This window comes from Rhamphochromis sp. 'chilingali' (assembly GCF_963969265.1).
Source record: "Rhamphochromis sp. 'chilingali' genome assembly, chromosome: 7".
NCBI lineage: Eukaryota > Metazoa > Chordata > Actinopteri > Cichliformes > Cichlidae > Rhamphochromis > Rhamphochromis sp. 'chilingali'.
The window spans coordinates 22678455-22701939 of record NC_137934.1 but is presented as its reverse complement, the minus strand read 5'-3'; the positions used below and the strand labels follow the sequence as shown (position 1 = coordinate 22701939).

The 23485-nt window shown below is 40.5% G+C and overlaps 1 protein-coding gene across 2 annotated transcripts in view; it reads right to left on the bottom strand.

Annotated features, from left to right (window-relative positions):
• LOC308399575 (thyrotropin-releasing hormone-degrading ectoenzyme-like) overlaps positions 1 to 23485 on the bottom strand; it is a 285055-nt gene that overhangs the window by 23189 nt on the left and 238381 nt on the right. For both annotated transcript variants that reach the window (XM_080886929.1, XM_080886930.1), the window contains 5 exons: positions 23409 to 23464; positions 15708 to 15855; positions 15505 to 15608; positions 14642 to 14749; positions 1030 to 1197 (listed from right to left, as the gene is read on the bottom strand). In XM_080886929.1, the coding sequence (XP_080743055.1) occupies positions 1030 to 1197; positions 14642 to 14749; positions 15505 to 15608; positions 15708 to 15855; positions 23409 to 23464 (584 nt within the window). The remainder of the gene's footprint in view (positions 1 to 1029; positions 1198 to 14641; positions 14750 to 15504; positions 15609 to 15707; positions 15856 to 23408; positions 23465 to 23485) is intronic.

The following is a 23485-nucleotide window of genomic DNA, read 5'->3' as shown; positions in this document are numbered from 1 at the left end:
CTTCATTTCTTGGTCTGATAATGTTTTTTTAGACCCAGTCTAAGTTGGTCTTAACCAAACTGTTCCCGGCAGCACGTTCTGTTTATTTTCAGTACATTTTTTTTAAAATTAAAGTTCTATTTATTTATTCCATCCTGCCCGTCGGCCACGTGTCTGTTTTTGGTCCCTCTTACACAGACACCTATTACAGCTCAAAATAAATGTGAATGTTGTTACATATCTGCCGGAGGGTCTTAACAATTTAATATTATATGACATTTGCAGAACATGTACGCAAGATGCAATTAAAGACAAACAGCAGGAGGTAGATAATCCAGATGTGAATTAAGATCACAGCAGGAAACTGATTAAAAATAGCAGCAATGCAGAATTATTTAATATTCAGACTACACGATGTGACTGTGATACTGGCACAGCCTGACAGGCACACAAATGCCAGTGGATGTTAACAGGTTAACTTAATCTCACTTCAGGATGCTATCCCACCACTGTCATTCATATATGTGATGCTCAGACACACTTGGCCTGTCTCTATGTTCCCCTCCAGCACAGGGTCATTGTTCCTGGCTCAAGTTTCAGTTTCAGTCACAAAATCCTGATTTCATACGGGAAGATTTGTTACTGCTGTTGCTTTCCTGAAAACATAAAAAATAGTGAAGCAGAATTCAGACTCATGGGTCAGTCTATCACTGTGACCATCTCGAAAGACACAAACAAATGGTTATACTGTATAGAATCCATGCGGGCCCGATGTGGGAGACCTAAATCCTTTGAGAGTTGTGTCAGGAAGGGCATCTGGTGTAAAAGTCTGCCAAATCAACTATGCGATGATCCCTTGTATTAGGGCTGCGTGGGTCTGACCACACTTGCCCTCACATGGGCCCCAAGAGGGCATATTTGTTGGGTAGATCAATGATATTGATTCATATGACTTTATGAATTGCAATTTAACCTCATAAACACTCAATGAGATAGTTGTGTTTTTTAAAACAATAGCTGCAATGACAGAGACAGCCGAGCCATGTCTACCTGTTGAGGAGGAAAGTGTTGTCTGAGCAGGTCAGAGCCTCCAGCAGGATCTTCTTCTCTGAAACGGCGTTGGAAGAGTGAAACTTCATCCAGATGAACTCCCACACATCCTCGTCCATCAGGCTGACTCCGGTGCAGTAAACTATGTCTCGGATGTTAGGAGGAATCCTACAGGGCAGGGACACAATATCACACCATCACACTGACTGAAGCCACTCTGCCCCGGTGCAACAAATTACCGGTATAGCAAAAGTCTGGTATCATTTTAGGAATGTGAGTATTTGATGTGACTTATTTGCAGTACCACCTTCCTGCAGGGACAGGAAGGTAATAAAACTAAAAGCCCCGATAAGGCATGTCTGCGGGATTAACTGGGACGCTCTCTGGGTGCTAAGTGAGAAATTCTGATTCCATTAAGAAGCTCCATTAAAAACATTCCTCCTGCTGCTGCTATGGTCATAAAATGCAGAGAAAGAGCCACACTCAGACACTTTTGAACAACTGAGACTTTAGAAAGTTTCAGGAAGTCTAATTGGCACGCATACCTCTAAATTTATTGTGTTGGAATATATTTTCAGTTTGAATAGCATACGTGCTGACTGCAGACAGCTTCTTTCTCAGCTGCATTCACAATTGCCAAGCCAAGCTTTAATCAGAGTAAACACAGCAAATGTTCTAGTCAGTGTCCAAGTTCCAACTTTGAGATACACGGCTAAGTAAACAGCCGAGACAGAGATGGCGATGCATAAATTCTGAGTAGAGGTTTAGGAGAATTCTAACTGAGATGCTAAAAAACACATTAGCCAGTCACCCTGCTGCTCTGATGAATGCTCAGAGCAAAGCTTCACAAGACTTTCGGTGTTGTGGTCGCAGGTAGCTGCTGCCTTGCTTTATTTGTAGCACGAACTACCGTGGCATTTGTTCTGGTGCTTCAGTGGATTCAGATAGTCTGACTGTGTTGGCAGGGTGGATGAGCCGTACTGCTGTGGAACTTTGTTCATGTTTAAGCTGCAGCGATAAAAGCTTTTTGATCCCTGCATTTCTTTGCAGTCACCAAACTCGTCATTTTGAACAGTTTTGAATTGATTGCGTGTTTTTTATGTAATTCAAGTTGAGGCTGTTAGAGTTGCAGTTAAGAACTTTTACATTCAGTTCCATTGCAAAACAATAAGTCCATAAGTGACTCTTTGTTGATGACCCTAATGTTCTCTCTTATTTATAAATTTGATGAGATGGAAGTCATTAAAATGGTATTCTGGACTGATCAGAACTAAAGTAAAGGAGGCTTGTTTCTTGTGTTTCCCATCCATAGTTACTTGTTATGACCGCATTGTCGCAGCTGCAACTGACTAAAACAGAAGCTACTGCCCCGTAATAGTCTTTTAGTCATAATTACCAGAAGTTGATGAAAGTTGGTGGTGTTGTATAAGTGCTGGCAAGCAAGACCAAGCAACACTACTAAAAACATGTTCAACATGGGAAGAAATATGAGCAACCAGAAAAAGTGAAAAGAAGCCAGTCACTTAAATCCTAAAAGTTCTCTCACAGGAAAAAAAGAGAGTGTTCAGCTATATTAATCATGGAAGGACTCATAAACAGTCACAGTCGTTGGGATGGCCAATATTTGCATTTTCACCAACTCTAAATACTCATTAACCCTGTTATTGGTTTACAACCTGTACAATCGACCAGCTGCTCTTGTCGTTAGAACTGAATATTGATCTTCCAGGGTGCCAGATATGAGTGATTTACTTAATGAATAGACAGGTACAAAAATAAGACCTGTCTAAGCAGAGATTCCTAGATTTCTCTCTCCCTCTCCAGCTCCTCTAACACTTACTTCTTCGGGGAGTCTGAGGCATTCCTAAGCCAGCTGAGAGATTCAATTTCACCAGCATGTTCTGGGTGTGCCCTCGGGTCTAATCTCCGTTGGAAATGCTGAAACATCTCACCTGTAAGCACCCTGGTCAAATCCTTGAATCATCTGAAATGGCTGTTTTTGATGTGGAGGAATAATGCTCTGTTCTGTCCACATCTCTAAGGGAGAGGTCAGACAGCCTACAGAGGAACCTCATTTCCTCTGTTGGTGATTACCACCAGCTGTAGATGAACCCATAATATGGTGATGTTTGCTTTGTTCAGACAAATACAATTATTTCAACACTAACAAGGTAGAATAATAACCTAAGCCTCTATCTGAATACATAGAAAACTCTGCCCCTGTATCCTCCTGGAGGAGGTTGGAGTGAGTGGCCGGGCACAGGAAGGTCTGGTCATCTCTGATTAGACTGCTGCCCTCATGACCCTTACTGGATCAGCAGTAAAAAAAACACAAATTAACACCCATTAACCTCTCAACAATCAACAAGTTGGTACTGACCGTGTTAGGAGGTTAATATCCAACATCACAATATAACAGACTCGTTTGATGTGATAAACAGCTGATGGAGTTGATTCGTCATTAGCAAAGAGGTGAACAAGATATAATAACACAATATCTGACATTTTTTCTCTATTTATTGCTGCCAGTGTTTTATTGTCACAAATGCGTGTTTTGTTACTATATATTTTAGTCCATTTATTTCCATTTACAACATAACACATGTTGTAGTTGCAGTCTTGATTCATGTTGCTTCTAGCTGATTACTTTTTGTAACTTCTCTGTGACACCAGAGAAAATAAACGCACACAAAGTTTATTAAAATAAAATGAGCTGGGTTTGTGTCAGTCATATGTCTGTAAAGTTGTTTTTTTTGTAAAGTCTTTGAACACAAACTGAATGATGTTTCTTATTTTGAACCTGCTGTGAAAGCACCCCACGACTTGTGTCAACATTTATTATTGTGCTGTGTATCACCATTTGCAGGCAGAGCAATAAAAGTGGAATCTGTGAGGTGACCTGGCACACTGAATGCTGGTTACACAAACTGTCTCTCAGTTATCTGACTGCTGGAGGAAAAAAGCAACACCTGGTGGTACAGGCTGATTGATAAGAGCGAGATCTGGAGCCCCTTCGAGCAAGACCTTTGATACACCATGAATCTCATTTCATCCATGAAGGGAAAAAAGTCTACACAAATGTTCTGAACTGTCAAAACAACATAAAAAACTTCATGTGTACCTGACAAAGTCCACATCCGTGTAAGTGTCTATAAAAGATGGATGCAGCTTCATATTTAAGTGACTGAGTATGAGGCAGTAGGGCGTGCTCCTCTGGTTGTGAAAAATAAATCTGTAATATAAGTTTCTATGAGACTGTAAAATCTGTGGCATCAGTAAACACTTTCCTGAGTTTGTGGTCTCATTCTGATGTTTAATGTCTTATTTAATTCAACATGATGTTCAAGTTGCTTTATTTAAAGGAAAACAGAGAACCTTATTTGTTGAAAATCTGGTATCATATGTCTCCGCACCACACTGAATGTACCTCCTGTCTACTAAGAGCAGAAAGCTGAGGCTACAATTCACAGTCTCAACAAAAGATTAGAAAAATGTTGCCGGGTCGGATTTCGTCTCAAATTTTGCTGCATTTTGATTGTATCAACAACACGAGTGCATGAATCCATCCTACCTTGTATCAACGGTGCTGGAGTAAAGGTTATGGGGATATTTTCTTGGTGCTCTCTGGGCCCCATAGTAGCAAAAGAGCATCATTTAAACCTCACAGCCTACTGTACCTGAGTGTTTTTGCTGACCTTTATGAGCACAGTTATAACCATCAAATCATCTCAAACTGGTTTCTTGAACATGCCAACAAGTTCACTGTCCTGAAATGACCTCCACAGTCACCATTCCAACAGAAAACTTTTGGGATGTGGTGGAACAAGATGGAAGTGTAGCATGATGGTTTCATGTCAATATGGACCAAAAGTATGAGGTACAGTGGGGCAAAAAAGTATTTAGTCAGCCACCGATTGTGCAAGTTCCCCCACCTAAAATGATGACAGAGATCAGTAATTTGCACCAGAGGTACACTTCAACTGTGAGAGACAGAATGTGAAAAAAAAATCCATGAATTCACATGGTAGGATTTGTAAAGAATTTATTCGTAAATCAGGGTGGAAAATAAGTATTTGGTCAATAACAAAAATACAACTCAGTACTTTGTAACATAACCTTTGTTGGCAATAACAGAGGTCAAACGTTTACTATAGGTCTTTACCAGGTTTGCACACACAGTAGCTGGTATTTTGGCCCATTCCTCCATGCAGATCTTCTCGAGAGCAGTGATGTTTTGTGGCTGTCGCCGAGCAACACGGACTTTCAACTCCCGCCACAGATTTTCTATGGGGTTGAGGTCTGGAGACTGGCTAGGCCACTCCAGGACTTTCAAATGCTTCTTACGGAGCCACTCCTTTGTTGCCCGGGCGGTGTGTTTTGGATCATTGTCATGTTGGAAGACCCAGCCTCGTTTCATCTTCAAAGTTCTCACTGATGGAAGGAGGTTTTGGCTCAAAATCTCACGATACATGGCCCCATTCATTCTGTCCTTAACACGGATCAGTCGTCCTGTCCCCTTGGCAGAAAAACAGCCCCATAGCATGATGTTTCCACCCCCATGCTTCACAGTAGGTATGGTGTTCTTGGGATGCAACTCAGTATTCTTCTTCCTCCAAACACGACGAGTTGAGTTTATACCAAAAAGTTCTACTTTGGTTTCATCTGACCACATGACATTCTCCCAATCCTCTGCTGTATCATCCATGTGATCTCTGGCAAACTTCAGACGGGCCTGGACATGCACTGGCTTCAGTAGCGGAACACGTCTGGCACTGCGGGATTTGATTCCCTGCCGTTGTAGTGTGTTACTGATGGTGACCTTTGTTACTTTGGTCCCAGCTCTCTGCAGGTCATTCACCAGGTCCCCCCGTGTGGTTCTGGGATCTTTGCTCACCGTTCTCATGATCATTTTGACCCCACGGGATGAGATCTTGCGTGGAGCCCCAGATCGAGGAAGATTATCAGTGGTCTTGTATGTCTTCCATTTTCTGATGATTGCGCCCACAGTTGATTTTTTCACACCAAGCTGCTTGCCTATTGTAGATTCACTCTTCCCAGTCTGGTGCAGGTCTACAATACTTTTCCTGGTGTCCTTCGAAAGCTCTTTGGTCTTGGCCATGGCGGAGTTTGGAGTCTGACTGTTTGAGGCTGTGGACAGGTGTCTTTTATACAGATGAGGAGTCCAAAAGGTGCCATTCATACAGGTAACGAGTGGGGGACAGAAAAGCTTCTTACAGAAGACGTTACAGGTCTGTGGGAGCCAGAGATTTTCCATGTTTGAGGTGACCAAATACTTATTTTCCACCCTAATTTACGAATAAATTCTTTACAAATCCTACCATGTGAATTCATGGATTTTTTTTTTTCACATTTTGTCTCTCACAGTTGAAGTGTACCTCTGGTGCAAATTACTGACCTCTGTCATCATTTTAAGTGGGGGAACTTGCACAATGGGTGGCTGACTAAATACTTTTTTGCTCCACTGTATGTTTCCAGCACCTTGTTAAATCTGTGCCATCAAGAATAAACTCTAAACCTCTTTAAAGCAAGGACAACCCCTGAAGCTCTTGTCTAAACTGAGCAGCTTCTGTCATATTTCAGGTGTGCTTATCTACTGAGTGTGAATCAGAAGTTGGTGATGGTTGTCTGTCTATGTAGCTACACAGAAACCGTTCTAATGGTTGTTGAACCACATTTACATATATACTGAATTGTCAAAACTCTTCATTAAAGGTTGAGAGGAAGTCATCAATGTTATCTTTGTAGGACAAAGAGTTACGGCAGCTCAAAGCAAAAGGAGGTAAAACCTGGTATTAGCAAGGTGTTCCTAATAAAGTGTCTGTTGAGTATATACAGTGTATATTTTTTTTAGAGATGACCTCTCTATTTGGCAAGTTCTCACTATTTTGAGGAGCTGGGCCCAGTGGAGCCTTTGTGGGGGATGATAACCTGACCGTGTTCTGTTCTGCCTCTGTGGAGACCTCAAGGACAACCTGACTGCTTGTTGTCTAGTTCAGAATAACTTCACTGTGTTCCTCTGTATAGAGTAGCTGTAGGAAAGTGCACAAAGGTAAATCTCTGTGAAAGAATAAACTTCAGAATGTGGAAGGTCATACCCGATGTAACACCTGTGCTCGTCTCTGTTCTCCTTGAAGCACTTCCCTAATAATTTATTTATCTATTTAAAACTTTAGATCTATGCCTACTGAAAGATTATTTCTGCATGAGGAGAACCTGGTCTCACAAGATTTCAATAAGACTAGTCCGAAGGTCAAATTCAGACGAGAAAGTCTAAGACCGTTCTGTAGCAGGTTTGGGGGGGGGGGGTCATGTTTATTTACTGTATGTCAGATCAGATTTGCCCATTACTGTGCTGAACTGAAAATATAACTTTGATGAACATTTGAAAGAAACCTTGAATATATTCATCTAAGTTCCAGTTAGGTTTCACAGGACTGCCTACACTAGTCTCTAACATTAAAGAATACCCATTATTCTTTTCTTTATTTCTCATCATGCATTCTTCTCTTAAAATGCCAAATTAAAACTCTGACAACTGCCTGGAATGAAAAAGACAATGTTGAGTGAAACTTGAGTGTAAGTTTTATTTCCAGGGGAGCAATTACACCGACACACCTCTGAAGAGACAAAAACAAATCACAAACTCATTAGGCGAAGTCAGAACACCTGCCTGATCACTTCACTTCACACAGAGAAAGACAATTACACTGCGACTGGAAAGAATCCCCCAGAGAAGAACTGCTTAGAGGCTGAAGATTCCACTGGTTTGAGCACTAATATTATATCACAACTTTAAGTGACGGTAAAATATTAGCGTGACATGAAGATATCAGTCTTTTGGTCTGCATGATTTATTGACTTATTTACCAGGGATGAGTCTTTCATGTTGCTGTGGAGGACTTTTAGCCCACTCTTCTTTGTTTTACTGTTTTAATTCACCCACAATGTCCAAATCTATTAATGTCCCTTACATGGTTTACTTGAAGTAACTCACAACACCAAATGAAAATGTTACTTCATATTTTGTGTGAATGGCGATTCCTTCTTTTGTGAAAGAGTATACATAGTCCTAGAGTGTGAGTGCTAAGTGGTTCTAATTAATCTACAGCCTGACGACCACATCCTACATAAGGAGCCAAGATGGCTGCCACCTGCAGAGGATCATTCACTTCCTCATCTCCCAGCCTGTCACTCCAGTGTTTGTTGTAACCTGTGAAGTTTGATCTGAAGGAGTGAACAGCCGTGACCTGCTTATGTTGGAGATGTGTTTAGTAGATTATCTCAGGCTGTATCTGCACACAACTTTGTTTGCTAGTTAGTTATTTTGTCCTTAGCTCACCTCGACACTAATTCACACTCCTGTGTTTGCAAATCTGCTGAATAATAAATACAACATCTATTTTTAATTGAAAAGTTGTTTTTGTGGCAGGTTGAGACTAGGATGCCATTTCATGTTGTGTCTCAGCGTCCTAGATGGGACCTAGGAAAATGTATTGGATGCCATCATCACTTTTAATGTAAGTTAAAAAAAAACAAGCTAAATATAATAACAGATACTCACGAGAAAAATGCATGTCAGCTAAAAGCACAGAGAAAATTATCTGGCAGGTGTTTGGATTTTTCCCCATAATGCAGATGAGCTATATGTAGTTTCAAAGAGTCGTGAATAAGTGAAGAATTTTAGACACAACTGCAGTGATCTCATGCACGCCAACCTGGGTGCTGCACCACGAATTAAGTTCAACATATCTGGGTATCTTTCTGGTGTCTAAATCCACTCACCCTAACATCGGCAATCAGGATACGTGGTCACATGAAACCCCCTAAGATAATCTGAGGGTTTCTCTATCTGATTACAGTACGAAGACGTGAGCAAGGTACCGTCCCTACACACTGCTCCCCAGTGCGCCTGCTTAGTGGCTGCCCACTGCTTCACTGAGTGAATGGGTCAAATGCAGAGAGAGTAATTTACCCACGTGGATCAATAAAGTATACATTATTAATATTATTTACGTGAAAAAGGTTTTAGATTTATCTGCTCATCCACAGCCTCGGTGCTGAAGAATAAACATCAAACAGAATTCAAATGCAGCCTTGGACTAGGCTACGTGTGAAATGTAGTAAAATGTGATATAAAATAAAACAAGTGCCCTGATAGGGATCAAATACTGTTACTAATAAATTTAAAAAAAATGTCTGCAGCCAGTGGGGAAAAATGAATACAGTTTTGTCTTACTTTCTGAACGTTACCGATGCTCATCGAGGAAGAACAAAGACTCTAAACAGAAATGACAAACTTTCGACACTACTAAGCATACACAGAAGGATTCAGGATTACTGAGGCTATTTTCTGGAGATTTGATAGGTTAAAGGTGGTGACACCTGCTTGGTCTGCAGCATAAGCCAACATGTTGAAGTGAACCATCTTCACGGTACAGAAAATTCTGGGTTAACCCTGAAGATACTTGGATAAGAGGAAACCCTGCTTGTCATTGCAGACTGCTGCAGTTTGACTCTTGTTCACAAGGATCAGCCAATCAGAAAGAAGCATCCTTGAAAGGTAGACATGTTACAGAACAAGCTCTAAGGGGCTGCACCAAGGTCAGGTATAAAATAAAGCTCATTTTGATCTGAAAATCATGCAAAGCTACTCTAACAGCATCCGAGGATACAAATAAGGAGTGTGACCAGTCACCTTCAGAGATTATGACACACTTTACCCACCATGTCTGAGACCTCACAGGGTTAAACACCAACACACACACAGACCTCGTGTTCCAGCTGGTTACTGGCCTGAATCATCTAAAGTAAAGCCAAAAAGGTGAACATTTCTTTCACACTATAAAGTATCTGTGCGTGTGTGTGTGTGTGTGTGTGTGTGTGTGTGTGTGTGTGTGTGTGTAGATGTGCGTGCACCTGACCTAAATTGTCAGCAAACCAAACTTTCATCTCAATACAGTGAGCTCAACTGGCAGCAAAATAATATTGTGGACTATAACACTGTGTGCGTGTGCGTGCATTCAGTGTGAGCACAGAGTGAGTGATGCAGGGACAATTACATCATTCAGCGACCTGGGAAATCATTTTAGAGATGCTCCACTTAAGAGCAAGCTCCAGCACACACACACACACACACACACACACACACACACACACACACACACACACACACACACACACACAGGTTGGCTAACTTCCACATTACTGCTGACTGTAGCATTAAAGTCCTTCTCAGGTGACAGCTGCCAAACACTGCGCACTCGAGTGTATTTATGACATCGAGTGTGTTTACCCAGATAACACTACCAGGTTATTAATCATGTAAAACATTAAGTAATACTCTGTGCTGTCCTCCTGCTACTACATCTATTTTGCCACCTGCACAATGAAAATAACTTCCTAATGTTGCATTTTCTCCATATAATCAACCACCCAGATGGCTTAGCTCCCATTAACGAGCTCCCTTTGTATGTGGATGTGTTTTAACAGTTTGCACAGGATGTTTTATGTCCTAAAGCTCCATCTTTCTTCTGAAATATTTTTCCGCTGGATCAAACGCCTACTCTGATGGTAAACATGGCTCTTCACCATCTGCTCTGTCTGTCTGCCCATGTGTCTGTATGTCTGACGTTCCAGTCTAAATATCATATAGAAATTAGAAAACTACCCTGTCAGTCTGATAAAACATTTTAAAGTACCCAATAAAGACACATGACCTCAGTCTGTGGTGCTGCCATTGTTGACCTGCAGAGAGATGACCATCAGAAGTTCCATGGGTAGAATATTCTTTAATCAGACTGAAGCTCTCATTACAGCTAGCTTATTATCGCTTATGATTATTCTTTTTCCACTATAGTCGTGAAGGATAAAAACAATGCAGCAGAGTGACATTTTGAACAAATGTAATCACATCATAACAGCTGGGAAAGTAGGATCTAGCTGGACCAAATTCCCCAGTCATTCATATTTACAGCAGACTGTAGACTATTGGGTATAAAATATGGACATATCCACCCTCACATTTAGACTAAACAATCAAAATTAGTCACATGTCACCTTTTGGATCTAGAGGTTACCATATTTAGATAAGAGGATTGATCGCTAAATTATCAGCTAGTTAGCTCGATTAGCAAACTGTCTCCATAAAGTGTGTGTGTGTTTTTTAAGTGTTTGGAATTATAATGGGATCGAATGGGCATTGATTGCTTTTAAAACCAGCCCTTAACATAACTACTGTTTTTGGCACTTTCACATTTAATATTTGACTTGTTGGGGAGGGATTTAGAGTCAGGCACACCAAACTTGACTCCATTTTGTCCAGTTATGGTTACTGGTTCTCATCTAAAGGGAACATTGTATAAGAATGCAGCTGGAGGAGGCGTGTGGACAGTGCATTATTTTAATGCAGAGAACTGTGGTTGCATGTTGTTACAGATGTGTATTTATGCTCCTTTTTTCATTTAACCAGACTCCAATCATTAATCAATGTGTCAAACTGCTTGGCGCCCACTTTGTACCGGCGCTAGATTAAAGGCCAGATGATGAAGTTATGACAATTCCTCTTAATGGAGACATAAATGTGCAAATGTCATGGGAATCCATTTAACTGTAGTCGAGATATTTGACCCGAAACAGCAAATGTCAACCTGACATTAAACCCCAGAACCATAAATGTCTGAACCATATTTCATGAAAATCCATCAGGAAGAATCTGAATCTCAGTCTGAAGCAACGTGTTGGACACAAAGGCTGAAACTCTGCAGCACAACTTCAGCTCAGTTTCAGATTCTTTGTTTGCATATTCCTAAAATAATTGGCAGAAGAATAATAAACACAAAGCAAGACAGGGAAGTAACAGGGGTTAATGGGGGGCTAGCAGTCCATTGTTGTCCCTGAAACCTCAACCACATAATCCATTGATGGCTGCAGACGCATAAGAGCATAAGATTCATTTAAAAGCAGATCATTTTTGAGCCATTCAGATGGTTAATTTACAAAGTAACCCCCGCAGGACATGATTAATATTCCAGAGGGATGTAGGCACTAAAATATTAGCAGCTCATTGTTCTGGACCAGAATTTTTTTTAATTTTATTTTGTCTGAGTCACATCACAGCAGGTGATTTCGAATAAAAAGCAACAACAGCAAAAAAACCCAAAAACTATATATGAATGAAATGGAGGTGTTCATTTATATGAAGGCACATTTCTGTGGGACGGCAGCTTTAAAATGAACAAGCAACAAGCAAAGTTTAGCTTCACGTGTTCTTTTTCTTTCCTTTTCTTTTTCCTGCAGATCAGTAGGAACGTGTTCAGCTTTGTGTTGTAAGTGCAAGTAAGTTGATAACTGTCAGTTCTAATTCATATTGTAATGTAATATAATCTACTTCCATTTTTACAGCACTTTTCTACTCTCACTGACTACACAAAGTGCTTGAGACTACATGTGAAATTTCAACTATACAATCATAATTAGAGCCGAACGGAGAATAAAAAAGGGCTGACATCATGAAAAAGAGGTTAGAGTTCGGGTAAAGTTTAGAAAAGAAAAAAACTTCTGTCTCTGTATGTAGGCTCAAACGTCAGGGTTGGATTCAGAACTACTCTTTGGTGTATGTTTTGGCATGATCAAATGTTAATGCATTCAATGATCCACTCACATGAGAGTGAAAGTGAAATGGAAACCTGGTTATGGCCCTGAATCTTTTGGTTTTTTGCTGAATGATTGCAAGCAATTGCGTCAACCAACTGGTTGGTTTAGCTTCCAACACCCTCTACCTCTGAGTAACCACTTTGAACCACAGCTCAATGTGGATTCTTACTGTGAACAGTTAGGGTTGTTAATTTTGTTAATTTTTGTTAATGTTAATTTTTGATATGCATTCCTGTGTATGTAAACAGCAACAGAGTTGCATTAGAAGACAACAAATGTGCAATTTTAATGTGTCATATTCTATGACAAATTGCATGCAATTGGTAACTTGACACCTTTGAATGACACACTGACAGGAGGTGATTCTGACGTGTTGCCTTTTTATCCTCTTGATGCATCAAAGTCAGTTCAAACATTGCAGCTGGTGAGTGCTGCTGACCTGGTCCCTGTTTTCAAAGCAGCTATTTCATAGTCTCGTTTTGCTTCAGCCAGCGACTGTTTTCACTAATGTGACTATTGCATAGAAGAACTGATTTTAAAAGTACCATCTTCTTGTCTTTGAAAGGATCTTTCATTAGCACTTGGCTAAAATGCAACGCAGTCCCAACCCTACCTCTCAGTTTTTCTTTGGCGACTTGGTAGACAGTAAGAAGTTCGTGTACCTATGAAATGAGGTCAGATGAGCTCTCTCTCCTGGCAATTATTGCAGCATTTTGATTCAAAACAGGTTTTTAATTAATACCCGGGCATGGGGAGGAAGATCACATACATGTGATCTCCATATGGGATTAAAAACTAGTGAATAGAGCATGAAATATTAAAAAGTCACCCCTGGAGGGATTAATCCTGCATAAATGTAGATTTATCTGGCACTTTTCTACCTAAGAGAATGAAGCATTTCCAGACTGCTTCCAAAATGTGAGAAAATGCCACAGTGGTGTTGTAGTGAGGAGAGAAAATGGGTGCCATTTGGTTCACTGTAAACAACCGAACTTTAAAAGACAAGGCTAGAACTGAGAAACACAGATAATGGAAAGGGCATGCTGTAAGTCCAGAAATATTTTGCGGCATGTGGTGATTATTATTTAGAAAAAAGCACATGTCAGAGATTAGCGAGGATTCATCTATTGTTTAGATCCAATCACATTTTCAACTGGATGGAGTAGAAACGGTTTCATTTTGTGCTTTTTGGGGGGTTTTTTGGGGTTTTTTACAACTCCTATTATCATCAGCTCCCTGCTGTCCTGTGCAGAGCTCCAGCATCTGTTTCTATTTAATTTGCAGTTTGAAATCTAATTTTGCAGATCTTGTTAAGGACACAGAGGGAACGCAGGAGCCAGCAGCACGTGACTGGAGAGAGCTGGAGCCAAAAGGAATGACAGAAAAAGAAAGCATAGAAGCAAATGGATCAATAAAAGACAAGAGAGGTCATTAACGGTACTGGGGAGGTCATCAAACTTAATCTTTACTGATGAAAACGTTTGGGTAACTCTTTGAAAATATTAAAAACACTGAATGTGTTCATTCAAAAAATGATCCTTTGTTCAGATTTAACAGAAGGAAAGTTTGTCTTTTGTCCCCCCAAACAGTGATTGAAACTAATGAACAGATGTTAGCTGCCAACAGATGAATTTTTGTTCCACTTGGTCTCAGACTGATGTCACCAGAAGTCGCATTCCCTGCAGAGTCTCCATCACTGTACATTTGGGACGATGCAAATTTTTTGCTCAGTTAAATTTTTGACATTAGTTTGAGACATCTCTACATGTTGCATCGTTTGAGGCAAACACGTGACTACTGGTGGCTTTTTGAATAATCACCTTCCACCTAAAATGAGTCCTTTACACACCTATTTTATCCATAGATGGCTTCCAGTCTCACATGTAGCACCAAGTTTGGCACAAGTATTAAATGAAACAGTCTGCGAGTGTATTTGTACCTGTTTTTGTTGCTGGAGATCCAGTCAGAGATGTAGGCAACGGCTTGACGGTGGCACTGTTTGTTTCCAAAGCTACAAGCTAACATGATAAGCTCTCTCTGCAACTCCCTGAATAGACATAGAGAAGAAAAAAATGCTCAAAGAAACATCTTATGGACAATAGGTTCTTGTCTGGACACAGAACATCACTCACATGTAGCACAGAGATTATTCCAGAAAATCTTCAGACTGGTTTAGCCTAATACTTAAACTTTTATCATGTCTCAAATTGCATTCTTGCATTTTCTATTTGGAGTGCATACTGTGAGATTCTGGGTGGCAGCGTAATACTTACTAGCTAGCAGTAGCTGATCTTTTTAAAGGTCACAGCACTCTGTGCTTAATAACTTTGTGGAGGGTGACTGGTGGTTCTTTATGTTAAATTTATGGTCTGAGATTTCCAGGTTTGAGTCATAGAAGGTAGATATTACTTTGTCTGAACTTCATTGTCAGCAAAAAAAATCCCCCTAAAATCAACACGTTTAACCATTAATGATTTGCAGTCTAGCTAACAAACATCAAGCTAAGCTAAACCACGACTTTCACCTCTGTCCAGACTGGACATAGATACGGCTGACTTCTGATTCATTAGTTTGAGTTAAGTAACCTAAGAATCTGACATGAATAATTCTGCTCAACGATGTGACAGGAAAGAGAATAAGCAGGCTGCTAGAATGCTGAACTACGTTTTGTTTTCTGTTTCAATGATGCGACGGTGTTTCTCAGTCAAAGAACAAATGTTGTTAAAGGGGCACTGCCTTCCACTGACTGACTGAGTGTTGTTAGTGCAATACCACCAACAGGAATGTCTGTCTGCTGCATACTCAGTCTGGTAGGATGCTTGCAGGACGTTGCCCTCTGTGCCGGGGCCATTCGTTGGCCAACCCATCTGATGGTACCGCGATGCAACCTGCTTCAGCACGTAGTCCTGTTAGCACACACAATGATAAGAGATGTTTTATTCTGCTAACAAGAAGCAGTTAGTGGTTAATTGATCGATTAAAATTGTGACTGATTGGTTGTTTACACTGAACAGCCTGTATTCGTCTGTGCGGTCCAGCAGTTTGTCCAGCTGGTAGAGCGCTCGGCTGGCAGCGTGCCATGGAAGGAAGGACGTCTCCTCTGGCAGATAGCCAATCAGCTGCAAAGGAACACCCTGTGGAAGGTACCCCGCCCTGAGGAGAGATGATGTGGATAAAAAATGAGTAGTGGGAAAAGTGTTAAGGCAAAAACATCTTGGTAAAGAGGAGACAGTTATTCTTAAAATTCTAAAAACATGAAGCAAATGGAAAATACATTAAAGACTTTAAAGGTACAGTCAGTCAAGTTAATTTAAAATAAAATAAAAATATTAAATGCACAATAACTGAGCCACATATGTAGTATACAAAAGGCAAAGGTGAAGACAAGTCATAGGCATTTGCATACAGTGGAGACAAATTTTAACTTGTGTCTGGACCGTGCTTTATCATCTAAGAAGAGTTCCCTTCATCACAGAAGTGAAAGCACAAAGAAAACAGACAACTCCTGAAATGAAGTCAGGTCTCTAACACATGAAAATGTGCATAAACATGCTTACTTATTCACAACACTGTCACAATTAATTATTGCCAAAAGATTAGACAAGGGGTCCTCCCGTCTCCAGAAAACTGACAACGAGCTGGCGAAACAACAACAGCAGCTGGTTACAAGTTACATCAGCTAATGTTAGACTTGAGTGTCTTAAAAATAACAGTTTTCTTCTGTCAAACAGTTTGATTAAATTTTCATGTTGTGTGAGTTTATTATGTTTGATCCACTTTGAAGAAAGAAAGAAAGAAACCAGCTAACAGCTCTAACAGCAGCTCTGCTGTATTTTCTGCTGCATTCTACTAATCCAGGTCTATCTATGATTAAGCAAAAAGTAGAGAAAAGCTAGTCTTCATTAGCGACTACGAGGGAGACCATGTTCGCACAACAGTTGAGACCTTTTTAAAGTCTGGTAAGAGTGTTTTGTCATTCTTTGAAGGAATTTTTTATGGTCATTTTTGGGGACTCTAATATCTCAGTGCAACAATCAACACAAATCCTCTCTCTGGTTATTCATATTTTTGAGGTATTTTTTTGTGTCTTTTCCCTTAACAGGGACACATCATGAATATTTCCAGGAACTGAATTAAGACATGAATTATTTGTTGTTTTTTGACACACTTGCCATTCCGTACGGAATCTTTGATTTCAGTATTTCTGTAGATTTTCAGGACACACAGAGGACCCTTGAGCTAATGTAAATATAGATTTAATGAAGATTTGATCTTTAACCCTCATTGTTTAACCCTCAACCTAAAAAGCACCACTTTAGGAACACATTAACAAAAACATGGCCTCTAACCTGAGCTATTTAGCAGCCCCGGTTACATCCACTGCCTCATCAATATTAAAGAGCTTCTTTTGTGCATTCATTAACATTCATGATGCTTTTTGGTGAGGGGTGGGCACCTGCACTGACCTTCGCTCACGCCCACAGCTCATGAATATTAATGAGGCAGGGTGGTGGAGGACACAAAGTGAACTCAGGAGTAATATTAGGGTTCTTTTTGTTTTTGATTCTGATTATTGATGTTCAGTGAGAGAGCTCAGCCTGACGCCGAACAGTGACCTTTACAGAGGATGTCAATCACAGTGACTGACTCATACACACAAGAGGAGGTGAAGAAAGTGAATGTTCTTGTATTGAAATACTGTTTTTTTTGGTTGCTGGTTTTAAATTTTCAGAGGCAGACAGACAAGATGACAGGGGCAGACTCCACGGAAAGTCAATCTGTTTGAGATAAGACTCGCTAAGTCTCTGAGCTGCCAAAGAAAGTCTGAATTCCAGACCATCATATTTCCATAATCTGCCTCATTTCCAACCCGACCAGCCTCCACACATTCATCTCCATTCCCATCATGCACCTGGCCTCTGGGACATTACCATAATCCATCCAGCCTGCACAGACTTCCTGTTTACCACGCTGCAAAAACACTGACGGGACTCGACATAAAGGCAGAGAGGGATTGCAGTCACCATGGCAACTCCAGCTGGACATTTATCTGTTTTCTTATTTGTTTATTTGTCATTGTTTTTTAAACATCATCCATCAGCTATCAGTCCACATCAGCTCTGAGACTCGTTCGTGTCACACGTCACTGATGCTGCACGTGATCTATCATCAAAGCGACAACTGTCAAAATAATAAAAGGGTCAAAAAATCTACCTCAGCAGCTTTTCTATGAAGTTTAATATGAGGTCAGGTATTATTTCCACTGCCAACCACTGTAAAGCTTGCACATCTGGCAGAGAGATTTCATTATTATGTAAATTAATGGATTATTCATAACACAAAGGCCTCCTTACATGCATCAACAAACTTAGCCCCACAAAAGTTTAACTGCACACTCCACTGAAAACTGCACAAAACTAAAAACAAAGAAATCAACTGAAGATAGAACCAAAGAATTACACAAGTAGAACCTTTCCTTTAGTGATTTTTTTTTATATTTAGATGAGCAGAGTGATAATGAAAATCATTACAGACTGTATATATAAGATGGAAGTTGCTACCATGAAATCCCCTGATGGCTCATAGCCTTCTTTGTGAACCCTCAACCTGAGAAATGTGTCACAAAACCACAAAAAGACTTAAAAACTGAAGATAGCTGGATGCCCATTGGTTGAAGACTTACCAACCACATGGTAAGATAGGTCCTGCTTGATTTCCTGTTTGCTTAAATATTACATAAGCACTTTGGACCATAAAACGTATCAGAGAAAAAAATAGTTCATAGACTGAAGACTGAGCTAAAGGGTTGTTTTCTTTAGAAAAACTTCTTTAGAACTGAACATGGGCCTCCTTCTATTGGTCATAAAAATGCAGGTTGAACTCATCACTTATGAGCATGCTTAAATCTGTTTGGTAAATATGAGGTGACAGCTAAAATTTTACTGCAAGATAAGTGAAGAAAGAACAGAGTGAATGTGCAACTGTCAAGGGTGTTAAGGAGGAGTGTGTGTGAAAAGTAAGTTACTTTTAGAGGACACGACTGGTCGACAATACCAAGATTGTTATAGGATTATTAGATGTTGCTGGTGATGCTGCCTAATGCAGTGGCTTACATCCTCAATAAAACTGCCAGGGTTGAATACAAGGACCTCAGTAAGCAGACTTCAGCTTTGATTACCTAGTTAATCTCTCTTCTGTAAGGACTCTACAGTTTTGATTGTATGACTCTCGTTCATCAGGACAAACAGTCACCTTTCAGCACCTTCTCTTTTCTGTCTATATTGTGTCTGTAATGAACACTGGGATCTCTAGGAAATGCTAGCAGGGCTTTAAATTTTAGTGTAGTTGTGAAATGAAGTGAAGCGATTATAGATTTTCAATTTTTGCTCTCAGTTACAGTCTCCCTCGCTCTCTCTCTGTTGCGCCCAGGGTTGTCGTCTTAACGAGCTCATTAACTCATTAACATCGTTAAGGGCCAGTTAATTGTTTGTCCATTAGCCATTAGCAAGGCTCAGTGGAGAGCTAACGAGGGACTGGTGCACACATATAAGAGAGGCAACATCCATCACTGTTTAAGCGTACACTCACTGAGGCATTTATTACTGCTAAACTAGCCTGATACACACACACACGCGCAGAGACACACACACAAACACACGCGCACACACACACACACACCTTCATACAGTCGTGCTGCCTCCTATTTGTAGTTAGTGCTGGGTGGATTACTCAGGCTTTGGTCAATTGAAGTGTGAGCAGCAGAAGAAGAATCAGCACGACTGAAATTAATTCTGAGATTAAAGAATCAATTCAGTGAGCAGCTCTCAGAAAAAGGCTGAAATAACATCTTCATAAATAAGACGCATTTCTGCTAAATGAGCAGAGCTGGCAGTTTCTTTTTTTGCCTTCAGTGCGATAAAACAGATCTCAGTGTTTTTTTTGTGACTCAGAAGTGATCATTAGATGGCCTGGCAGCTGATTTGTTTGTGACCTGAAGAGTTTATCATGGTTTAATAATTTCTGGCTTTCATTTCGATCAGTACGAGCACTACACTCCCCGAAATAATCAGTTGATGCCACAATAAGGTGGAGAAATAAATCCCCGAGCAAGGAATCAAACTGTAGAAGAGGTACTATAAACTGCACATACCCAGCCTTCTTTTACCTCACCTCACCATCACTGGATATGAAGTACAGGCAGCAGATTCAACACAAGCTGTGCCTTCCATGTTATCAAATTAAAGAGGATGATTCTGAATTTCCCTTAGATGATGTGCAGGAATACGTTTTCTTGGTCTATATGCATGGATTACACATTTCGTTCCAGTAATGTCCCAAATGAATCAGAGGAAGCCCACAAGAAGATACCGTGGATCACACACAGGGATGCACTAGATTGGTTATTATGTTAGTTATGTCACATAAATGTATGAGCTGTATGGATATAAAGTGGAATGTTACAGAACTTTATTTAAATCAGACATTTAATGATAATGAGAAAAGTCTTCAGGCAGTATAAAAGATGTAAGTAATTTCCCTTCTGATTTCCAAAACGTGATGCACATTTCGAATAAATAAATAAATAAAATACAGCTGTGGTCTGAAGAAGGTTGAATGCACTCATCAGGAGAATCAAATATATACATACACCCACTTAAATCCTTTGCTAAGTGCAGCCAAAGCCTGCCATGAACTGGGAACTGCTGGAGCACCAGCGTCACCGTGAGGCTTTCAAAGCTAAGAACACAGGACTAATTGTCCAGCATGGCGGTGGTAGCAAGACAGATTAATGAAGTTGGAGGATTGCCTCTAAATTCTTTAACTTCACCTAAAATGAACAGGTAGATGGACACAGTTTGGTGTTCTAACAGGACAAATACATAACAAAACTGGTTTTGGAATGGATACAGCAGGCTAACATTGCACTTCTGGAATGGCCTTCACAAAGTCCTGACCTCAACCCTACTTTTAACTATGCTTAAAAGTCAGATCTATGCCGATGAACCAAGAAGCTGTCAGGAAGAACGGTCAAATACGCAGCCAGAATTATGCCAGAACCTCCTTGATGGCTAACAAAAACATCTGTTTGAGGTGCCACTTGCTACCATACATTTAACCAAATATTAGTGAGGGTATATCTACTGTATATATCTGAGTATGTATGTTCATATCTGACCCTATGTGGATCAGAAAAAATTGAAAATAAATTCAAACTTTTGCACCCAGTTGTTGTTTTTCAAAGTCATTAAAAATGTATGCTCTGCAATCATTCCACTCTGGAACACCAGTTCAAAGAAGTCATTAAAAATCCAAAATTACCCTGACATTCATGCCCATGATGGATGTAAACTTCTGTCCACACCTGTAAGTGTTCGTTGTGTGATTTGGCTGCATTTTATGAAATACATTTAATGTTTTTTATCCACTCACATGCAGCCCTGAAAATATGATGTATATGATTTAATTGCGTATTATCGGAGTAAAACTAAGGCAGCGAGAATACACGTGTTTTGAGCTAATGATATCTTTCTACATATTCATAAGAAAAAATGTCTTTAGTCCACTTTAAGTTGGAAAAAGTTCCTGTAATGCTCTAGTGTCTTCTAGACGTCTTTACTCCTGAAATAAAGAAGCGAGAAAATCCGTGAAGCAGATGTTGAGCTCAGAAAGCACGTTTGGAAAATGACTAAGCCTCAAAAACGAATGTGTGAGACCTACAGTTAATGTTTCACATATAGCAGAAGGCTTCTTTTAGGATTAATAGCATCTCAGAGAAACTTGTCAAAGTGTTTCCTGTCCTCAAAAAGTTTAACAAATAAATGTTGCATAGAAAAAGACTTTTCGTGGGAGGACTAAAAAAGAACAAAACAAAAAGCTCATCGCGTTAAAAAACAAACTAACTCTTGTCTTCTAATGTTGCGTGGTGGTGCTACTGCAGATCCAGGGTGAAGTAAGAGTACTCTGCTATCAGTGTGCATATTCATGGATCTGTAGTTTCTTTTTCGGTACAGATGGAAACCTCCTGCTGAGCTCCCAACTCAACACACACACACACACACACACACTCCTGAGCATAAGACGACAGCGCAGTCGTCTCTGGATGTTGCTCATTCAACATGACAGAGGACAGATGGCTGAGAGAGGGAAGGGAAGATACAGAAAGAAAAAAAGGAGACGGGGGTAGATTGAGTTATAGGCTTGGTGTCAGAGTAGATTTTGGTTACAGTGCTCAAAAAGCTTCAGGCTGAAAACATCACCATGAGAAACGACTCACTCAGCCTCCCCCCGCCTCCGCCCGCGCCGTGACTGCTGATCGCTCATTCATCACAGAGTTCCCGTCTGCCTTTGCTTATTTTTCAAATTCTTTGCACACTGTCTGTACGCAACTTCTTTGAATTCAGAAATGTGGACGGACCCAGGTGTGTGCGAGGCAATTCAGCTCATACCTTGACCCATTCACAGCCGTACTGTAGCACCAGGGGACACACCGGCAGCTTTGAGGAGACTTTGCATGAATTCCAAAAAGCAAAAACAGTGCAGTAGTAACATCAAAGAGATACTGGACTAAATGCCAGCTGCTCAGATGGTTCATTTTAGTAATTATAAACAAATGATGGAGCTCAAATCATCCAACTTTTCGCAATCATAAAACAATTCTGGCACCTGAACTTAATTCATTTCAATGAAATGCAGGTGAATTCTGAAATTCTCAGAAAGCTTTATGATCCTGGAGTGCTTGTAGGACCAACTGGATAGGAACTGTGGCCGAATAGTGTAGTGGTAAGACTACAAATCTTTGGAGTAGGAGTCACAAGTTTGATTCCCAACCGGTATCCAGTAAGGGTCTTGACTAGACCCCCCCCCCCCCCCCCCCCCCCCCCCCCATGCTAAAACCAAGCCTTGGGATGGCGCGGCTATGTGCGCAACCTGTCCACAGCTCGGACAAAGTTTGCCGCTACATATTGTACTCTGTGTGATTGTGTATGCAAAATAAAGTTTGTTTGGAGGAAATGGTTGTGGTTGGTATTTCACTCAATGAAATACAGATTCTCTCTCTAAGACTAAAAAAAAGGTGTTGTTTTAGCAAAACCAAAGTTTACTGGAAAGCTGTTGGAGACACACACCAAGCATGTTTATATGTGGGAAGTAACTGATGATAAGAATGCAGGGGAGAACATAAAACATCACACATGATACAGGATTGAGGAGAATCTAGTACAAGGCAGTGTTGCTAATCCCAGAGCCGCAGAGCTGCACTTCTCCATGTGCTGGTGGAAGTGTGTGTGTGCTGGTAAACCTCTGTCCTGAACTCTTCTGTATAAAGAGTCATGGGCCTCAACTGAACTCACATTATACAGAATAAACCTCTGTATACACGACCAACTAAATCGAAGTCTATACCCGGCGGCAAAACAAAACACCTACTCAACTCTGAAACACATCTGTCGATGTTCAAAATTTCCATCTCTTTGACAGAAGACGACAAACTGTCAGTCCTGTGCAAGAAAAGCCCTTCACCTTATAGGAAAAGAAACACAGAAGCAGACACAACAGATCTGCCTGGCTCCATCCTCTGTGTCCACATGCTTTTATGTCTTGAAGCCAGAGTGAAAGATGAGCCAATAAGTAAGAAAGAGAGTGAGAAAAGGGCTAGAACCTCTCCTACTTCTGCCACTGCGGTATATCATAGCAAACTATCATCTCACCTGGCCAGGTTAAAAGCATCATCGATAAGTCCTGCCCTGTTTCCAACGGAGATGATCTGCAAGTGAGCAACAAGCAA